Raw genomic sequence first — 8,657 nt, 5'->3', positions numbered from 1 at the left:
GGATGGTTGTGAGCCACCATGTGGTTGCTGGGATTTGAACTCTGGACCTTCGGAAGAGCAGTCGGGTGCTCTTACCCACTGAGCCATCTCACCAGCCCTGAATGCCTGTCTTAACATGGTTCTTTGCTAGAGATTTCAAGTTCATTGAACACGTAGTTGATGATTCTCTAATAGGTTCCCGGTACTGTGTCAGGGTCTGACCCTGTGAACAAGCAGACAAAATAAATCCATCTTTGTTACAAAGAAGCTACAAGACAGACAAGATACAAAGAACATTAGAGTCATAGAGAAAAATGAACTGGGGAAGAGACAGGGTTCTTAAGGGGCTGTCTGTCTGTCTGTCTGTCTGTCTGTTCTCACAATTACCTGTAAAGAGTGCCTACTGTTGTGACCGATCCTTTTATGGAAGATGATCTGGGATCAGAGTTGAGTGACAGGTCACATAGGTCATTTGTCAGTGACAGCTGGGTTTCTTTTTAACCATTCCCTCTGTCTACTTGGTAAATAGTATGACCCCAGCCGTCTTCTGCTGCCTATGGGCTTTGTGGTCCCGTATGGATTCCGGTTCAGTCCCTGGCTAGAAGATTAAATGGGGTTATCTCCCCAGCTCATCACAGAGTTGAAGACTTAGATGTAGCAGCTGGTGGGTGCTGTGTGCCTAAGTGGGGGGGAAGGGACTAACGAGGCTACCATCCTTGTCTCTGCTAGGCATCCTGCCTCTGTGGCTCTGCACCCTGCATCCTATGCGGCTGTTGCCCCTCAACCCGCAACTCCACGGTGAGCCGCCTCCTCTTCACCAGCTTCCTCTTCTTGGGGGTGCTGGTATCCATCATCATGCTGAGCCCGGGAGTGGAGAGTCAGCTTTACAAGGTGAGTATCCGGGAGGGGTTTGGGAGGCGCCTGGGTCTCCCCGCCTTCCACAGGCAAGGTAAGGTGGTTGACATTCCAGGTACTGATGGTGTATAGATGGCAGGGGTGGGAGATCACCTGAACCTCCTACAAGGTGGATCTCAGAGGAGAATTCAATTCATCACGACTGCCCTCTGCAGGCAGGTCCCGGAAGTGCGTCTCCCCTCAAGGGTTGAAGCCCAGGGTGGGACTCTTGTCTTGGCCAGTGCGTAGGTGTGGATCCATCCCTAGGAAGTCAAGTCGGAGAGAGACCGACTCTCCCTGGGGGTTCCGTGGGCCTCTTAGGGGTTCTACTGAAGACAGGAGGGGAAACCGTTCTGGGAAGCAGGGCTCCACATGTAGCAGTATTGAAATAGGGGGTGGGCGAAGGGGGGTGGAGGGGGAAAGGCGGAGAGCATCAGGGAAATGATCAGCTAGGGGGGAGCCGTTATGGGTTAGGGGCCTGGGTGGCCTTTTTTAGTGTTCAGAGCAACACGGGATGGGAAACAGGCCTTAGAGATGGAGGCAGGCTCAGACCTGATGGCAGACTGCAGGGTTCCGGTGGGTGGGACCCCTCAATCCTCTCTGTTGTCTCCACAGCTGCCCTGGGTGTGTGAGGACAGGACCCAGCAACCCCTGGTCCTGCAGGGGCCCCTGGACTGCGGCTCCCTGCTGGGTTTCCGCGCTGTCTACCGTATGTGCTTTGCCACGGCAGCCTTTTTCTTCTTCTTCATGCTGTTAATGACCTGTGTCCGCAGTAGCCGGGACCCGCGAGCAGCCATCCAGAACGGGTGAGGGGCGGCCACCTACACCCTGGCACACTCCCCTGGGGGGGGGGGTTGTCCTCTCTGCCTGTCCCCAGAGATCTCTAGACTCCATCCTCAGACTCATTAGAAGCCAGAGGTCAGCCTCGTCTATCCCTAGGAGCCGTCCATACCTTTCATTTTGTGAAACAGGGTATCTCACCTGGGGCTGATTCCACTAGCCTGGCTAGCCAGCCCCCCAGGGACAAGCATGTCTGGGTTTTTTTTTTTTTATAATTTTTTTTAAGATTTATTTATTTATTATATGTAAGTACACTGTAGCTGTCTTCAGACACACCAGAAGAGGGCGTCAGATCTCATTTCGGGTGGTTGTGAGCCACCATGTGGTTGCTGGGATTTGAACTCTGGACCTTCGGAAGAGCAGTCAGGTGCTCTTACCCACTGAGCCATCTCACCAGCCCATGTCTGGGTTTTTATGTGTTTACTAGAGATCAAATGGCCGTCGTCATGCCTGCATGACAATCACTTCACCAATTGAGCTATTTCCCCAACCTCTCCTCTCATCCATTTCACAAATGAGGAAACAACTCAGAGAAGGTAGCGGTTTGCCTGAGCTCACACAGTAGTAGCTTAGTAACAGTCTCCTTGCTTGGTTCTTCCCACTGGCCTGAGCTCCAGGCTTTTTCTCGGAATGGGAAAGAACCTATATCTATCAGATCACCAGGAAGGCCCTTCACCTCCCCAGGACCGGTTTCTTGGGGTGGAGTTTCTGGGCTGCGTCTGCTCTGGCTCTGTGTGTCCCCGCCACCTACCACTCAGCTCTCCTCTTCATTTCTCCTGCAGGTTTTGGTTTTTTAAATTCCTGATCCTTGTGGGTATCACTGTGGGCGCCTTCTACATCCCTGATGGCTCCTTTCCCAAGAGTAGGTGGCTCTAGGGACAGTGGAGGGGAGGGGCAGAAAGGAGGGTGGTGGATAGGTGGTAGGGTGGGTGGGGTGGGTGGGGTGGGTGGTAGGGTAGGTGGCTCTTTGCCTTGGCATCTCACTGACTCCAGATGGCAGCTGGTCTTCCACATTCTCTTTACTAGGTAGCACGCTGATGCTTGGCTTTAATGCCTTTGGGTCACTCTGGGTGGGGAACCATCTAGCTTGAGCGCTACTTAGCCAAACCGTGAAAGGGGGACTCTACTTCTCTGGTGTCTTCCATGCAGAGGATGATGTGAGAGTCTACTGAATGAATCTGTGTGTTTGAGAAAGAATGCCTGACTGAAGCTATGCTGGGAACCCTGGGGCCCTCCCTGTTGTCCCCATAGCTGGGCCTGTGGCGCCAGCCCCCTGCCTCACAGCCCTCTCTCCACAGTCTGGTTCTACTTTGGCGTCGTGGGCTCCTTCCTCTTCATCCTCATCCAGCTGATCCTGTTTGTTGACTTTGCCCACTCCTGGAATCAGCGGTGGCTGTGTAAGGCCGAGGAGTGTGACTCTCCAGCCTGGTACGCAGGTCAGTGTCCTGCCAGCCTCCACACTGAGGGACTGGGTCCCTCATGGATCAGGGTCTGGAGCTGAGGAGGTTTGCGGAGGGGTGGAGGAAGAGACTGATGGTTGTGGGAAGCTGCCTGAGGGGCCCTGGGGGGGGGGTGAGGTCAGTAGCTTCTGCAGGAAAGACTGCACACAGCAGGGAATGGGCCAGGCTCTTTCGGTGGTGGGTGGCTCAACTGTACTTTAAGTGGTGTTTGGTCGTTGACATCCTAGCAGCAGATTGCCCTGCTGAATCTCTTGTACTTATTGTAAGTCTTCAAGAAAGGCTGGGCTAGCACTCATTTCTCTTTGAAAATATGACGACCTGATTTTATATTCCCAGAAGCCACACAAAAAGCACAGTGTGAGCTGGGTGGTGGTGGCGGTATATGCTTTTAATCTCAGCACTTGGGAGGGAGAGTTCCAGGCTGGCCTGCTCTATAGAGCATCTAGGACAGCCAGAGCTATACAGAGAAAACCTGTCTCAAGAAAAGAGAAAAAAGAAAAGAAAGAAAAACGAAAGGAAGGAGCCACAGAAGTATGTTGCTAGCTGGCTGCTCACAGGCTCATGCTTAATTAGCCATCTTATACAGCCACCTGTATAAGGACCACCTGCTTAGGGAATCGAGCCGCCCACAGTGGGCTGAGCCCTCCTACATCAATTAATAAGCAAGGTAGTCGCCTGTAGACATTGGTCTCTCACAGGCCAATCTGATTTGGGCAGCTCTTCATGTGAGACTCCTTTCTCAAGTGATTCTAGGTTGTGCCAAGTTGACTATGATAGTGGCAATAAGGTGAAAGCATTTGTCACACAAACCTAGTGCCCTGAGTTTGATCCCCAGACCTTACATAAACATGGGAGAAGAGAATCCTCAAAGAATCCAGAGTCATCCTCTGACTTTCATATGTGTGCCATGGCACATGTGCCCCCACACGTCAGCACATGCACACACACACACACACACACACAAAACTAGGTTTGATACTCACACCTGCAAGCCCAGCATATGGGAGATAGAGAAAGGAGAGTCAAGAGTTCAAGGCCAGCCTCTACTAAATAGTGAGTTGGAGGCTTAGACTGAACTGCATGAAATATACCCCCTTTCAGAAGACACCACAAAGGTCCTGGTGTGGTAGTCCATAGTTTAATGTACTCTGGAGGCAGAGGCAGGGGCAGATGTCTGTGAATTTGAGGCCAGCCTGGTCTACAGAGCAAGTTCCAGGATAGCCAAGACCACATAGAGAAACCCTGTCTCAAAGCAACAGCAGCAACAGCAACAGCAGCAGCAACAACAATCGCATCAGTGTGACTATTTTAAAAAATGGAATACTTTGAGTTTGAATTGAAGCCTGGGTTTATTGCTGGATTAGTTATTGATAACTATTTTTTAAAGATTTATTTATTATTATATTTAAGTACACTGTAGCTGTCTTCAGACACACCAGAAGAGGGCGTCAGATCTCATTACAGATGGTTGTAAGCCACCATGTGGTTGCTGGGAATTGAACTCAGGACCTTTGGAAGAGCAGTCGGTGCTCTTAACCACTGAGCCATCTCTCCAGCCCTATTTTTTTTCTAGATTACAAAATTTTAGCTGTTGAAGTTGTCTAACCCAAACTCGAAATTTAGGCAGAGATTAAGGATAACGGACTATAAAAGCTGGATCTCTCCTATTCTATTTGGTCTTGAGGACTTTATTGGCAAATTTTTTTGGATTATTTCATGTGGATGAGTATTTGCCTGCATGTATGTTGTGCACTGTGTGTGCCTGGTGTCTATGCCGGCAGAGAGTGTCACCTCCCCTGGGACTGGAGTTACAGATGGTTGTGATCCACCATGTGGGTGTTGGGAACTGAACCCTGTAAGGGCAAAGAGGGCTCCTGAATGCTGAACTGCAGCCATCTCAACAGTCCTGAAAATTCTCTTGAATGACAGAGGTGCAATGATGTCTTCTACAACCCTGTTTGTCTTTATTGTACTCAGAGTGACAGTCGCCTTCATAGCATGCGAGTCACTATGGGTTGGATTGGGACAGGAACTCACAGAGGCGCCGTGGGGAGCCACTCTCTGTGTTAGGAAACTGAGGCCTGTGGCAGGAGAGCGGCTCAGTCCCCTAGGGTGACTGGTGTTCCTCCCTCTGCCTCCCGGATCTGAGCGTTGCTCTGCACACCTCTGCCCAGGCCTTTTCTTCTTCACCTTCCTCTTCTACCTGTTGTCCATCGCCGCTGTGGCACTGATGTTCGTCTACTACACGGAGTCTGGTGCCTGCCATGAGGGCAAGGTCTTCATCAGCCTCAACCTCACCTTCTGTGTCTGCGTCTCCATCATTGCTGTCCTGCCCAAGGTCCAGGTGAGCAACCCCCTTTGCAGATGTTCTGCCTGCATATATGCCTGCACCCCAGAAGAGGGCGCCAGATTTAATTATAGATGGTTGTGAGCCACCATGTGGTTGGTGGGAATCGAACTCAGGACCTCTGGAAGAGCAGTCAGTGCTCTCAATCTCTGAGCCATCTTTCCAGCCCTAGAAAAGTGCTTTAACCGTGCTGGAGCCTCTCCTTCCTAAAGTAGAAAATGCTCTTTGGGATTGCTCTCAGTATGGAAGTCTGACTGGGCAGATAGGTATCAAGCTCCAGCTGTTGCTTTAGTAACTAATTTTGTGCCAGTCAAGAGAAAAGATGTTCGGAGTTCAAATGGAGGTATCGGGGAGTGGGGTACAATTTCCTGACTTCCTATCTCAGACCCTCTGTGACAATGGACAGGGCTGGCAGAATGGTCCTTTCACAAGGACTTCCCAGTTTGGATCTCAGTGTTCACAGGTAGCTTAAGTTTTGGGGGAGTCATTAGTACAAAGGTTGGGGGCCTCTTTTCTGCTCAGAGCCTTCATTTCCCATGGTGAAGGTTGGAGCCTATGAAGGGAGATGCACACGGGGCTCATCGGGTGGGCACCTGCTGTCACCTCGCTCTGCTGTGTGGAGTACAGGAAGGAGGAGGGCAGGAACCAGTCATCCCTGGCACCTGTCACCCGTGTCTCTCATTCCTCAGATTGTCGTCTCTGCGTCACTGAGGAACAAACAGGCTTAAAGGAGTAAGAGAGGGTGGGAATGGCTCAGACAGTAAGGTGCTCTCTGTACCAGCATGAGGGCCTGGGTTTGATCTCCGGCACCATGTCAAAAAGTCAGGTACGCTTTTAACCCAAGAGCTGGAGGTAGGGACTACCAGTCCAGTCAAACTGACGGGCACCAGGTCCTACTGAGATCCCTTGTCACAAAACACACAAAGGACACGGATCCTGAGGGACAGCAGCTGAGGTTGCCCTCTGGCCCTCAAACATGCACATACATGCACATGCTCACACAATGCTCACTCACACATACATGCATACACTCGTACGAGTACACACATACACATATGTACACTCTCACACACACGTACACACTCATACTCACATACACACATACATATTCATGTACACACTCACACATTCACACTCACGTTCTCTCTCTCTCACACACACACACACACACACATATATACACGCATACATTCACACATACATACACATGCATGATCTCTCTCTCTTTCTCTCTCTCTCTCTTTCTCTCTCTCTCTCTCTCTCTCTCTCTCACACACACACACACACACACACACTCTCACATACACACACCCTTCTACAGAAAGAAGATGAAGAAGAGACTTAGCCAAGGCTAGTAAACAGTGGGGCTGGGATTTGAACCAAGGAGGGCTGACTCCAGAGCTTGTGCATGGAGTGTGGAGCGGGCAAAATCCATCAGTAGGAGTCAAGGCCAAACTAAACAAGTTTGGTTGAGAGCTTTGTGGATCAAAGGCAGGGAGCTGGTGGGGCACGAGTTAACATAGCAGGAGTTCAGAACCTTATTTCCCTCTCTCCCGCTCACCCCCTACACCCACCCACTCCCAAGCAGAGGGGCCAGGAATATGTCTGGTTTCAAAGCCATGGAGGGGGAAGAGATTTGCAGAGCAGGTTGAGTGTCAGGGTGTCTGGAGTGTGACAGTGGGGTACAGGCAAGTGACGCTGAGCTAGCTGGAGAAATTGACCTGAACATGTGGAGAGAAAGAATTAGGGCTCCGGTTTTGGATAGGAAGGAGTGGTGAGTGATCTGGGGTGCTGAGTGGCCTGGGCTCTTACCTGTGAACTCTCATTGCCAGGATGCTCAGCCCAACTCAGGTCTGCTGCAAGCCTCCGTCATAACCTTGTATACAATGTTTGTCACCTGGTCCGCCCTGTCCAACGTCCCTGGTGAGTATGAGACAAGCCTCTGGTCCAAGGCAACCTGCTGAAGTGTGAGGGACATCGCAGGTGTCTGGGCCACCCAGAGGCACAGGGTGTGTGTGTGCGGGGGTGGGAGGTGGGGTGGGGTGAGCACGAGGGTCTCATCTGCTCCTGGAATTGTTTCTTTCATTGTATCTGCCATGTGCTTTCTGCTGCTGGTCCTTGGAAGGTCAAGTGTGTGTGTATGTGTGTGTGTGTGTGTGTGTGTGTGTGTGTCCTCTTGGGTCAGCCCTCTGCTATCCTCAAAGTTCCCTGACTCGTAGATCCAGTCAGCTAAAGGTTCAAGGTGTCTGTGTTCCTTCCTCAGACCAAAAATGCAACCCTCACCTGCCCACTAAAAACGGAACAGGCCAGGTAGACCTGGAGGACTACAGCACAGTATGGTGGGATGCCCCGAGCATCGTGGGCCTCGTCATCTTCATCCTGTGCACCTTCTTCATTAGGTACCACGGGCTTGGGCTCTGGGAGGGGGACTGACTGGGGGAGGGAGGGAAGACCATGGAGCTTTCTACGGCTGTGATAAATACCACAGCCAAATCCAGTGTGGTGAGGAAAAGGATTATTTTGGCTTACACAGCTCACTCACAGTTCACCGTGGCGGAACACTGCTTGCTGGTTTGCTTTTGGTGGCACGCTCAGTTTGCTTTCTTATATAACCCAGGCTCATTCGCCCAGGGGTAGCACTACTCACAGTAGGCTGGGCCCTCCCACATCAACCATTAATCAAGAAAATGACCCTTTTTAGTTGGTTCCCTCCCTGGGGATTGAACTCAGCTCTTCAGGTATGGCAGCTGGTGACTTGACCCACTGAACCACGTCCCTGGTCCTGTTTGTTATTTTCATGAAAACTCCTCTTGTAACATTTATTAAAACAATGCTGTGGACCAGTCGAAACAGCAGAAGAATAAACGTATCAAGACACAAGCTGTAGACATTTCCAAGTGCGTGGCTGGAGAGATGGCTCAGTGGTTAAGAGCACTGGTTGTTCTTGTAAAGGACCCGGGTTCAATTCCCAGCACCCACGTGGCAGCTCACAACTGTCTGCAACTCCAGTTCCAAGTGACCTGACACCTTCTTATAGACAGGAAGGCAGGCAATACACCGATGCATGTAAAAAAAAAATAAGGTTAAAAAGAGAGAGAGAGAGAGAGAGAGAGAGAGAGAGAGAGGGAGGGAGGGAG

General features: G+C 51.0%; 1 protein-coding gene across 1 annotated transcript in view; it reads left to right on the top strand.

Moving 5' to 3' along the window:
• Serinc2 (serine incorporator 2) overlaps nucleotides 1-8,657 on the top strand; it is a 22,978-nt gene that overhangs the window by 10,245 nt on the left and 4,076 nt on the right. The window contains exons 2-8 of the mRNA XM_021160306.1: nucleotides 709-870; nucleotides 1,489-1,679; nucleotides 2,496-2,575; nucleotides 3,012-3,149; nucleotides 5,348-5,517; nucleotides 7,353-7,443; nucleotides 7,784-7,919. Of these exons, the coding sequence (XP_021015965.1) occupies nucleotides 709-870; nucleotides 1,489-1,679; nucleotides 2,496-2,575; nucleotides 3,012-3,149; nucleotides 5,348-5,517; nucleotides 7,353-7,443; nucleotides 7,784-7,919 (968 nt within the window). The remainder of the gene's footprint in view (nucleotides 1-708; nucleotides 871-1,488; nucleotides 1,680-2,495; nucleotides 2,576-3,011; nucleotides 3,150-5,347; nucleotides 5,518-7,352; nucleotides 7,444-7,783; nucleotides 7,920-8,657) is intronic.

The sequence above is a fragment of the Mus caroli genome, chromosome 4 (genome assembly GCF_900094665.2).
Source record: "Mus caroli chromosome 4, CAROLI_EIJ_v1.1, whole genome shotgun sequence".
Classification (NCBI taxonomy): domain Eukaryota; kingdom Metazoa; phylum Chordata; class Mammalia; order Rodentia; family Muridae; genus Mus; species Mus caroli.
The sequence above is the reverse complement of the archived record's forward strand: the minus strand, read 5'-3'. Positions and strand labels throughout refer to the sequence as shown.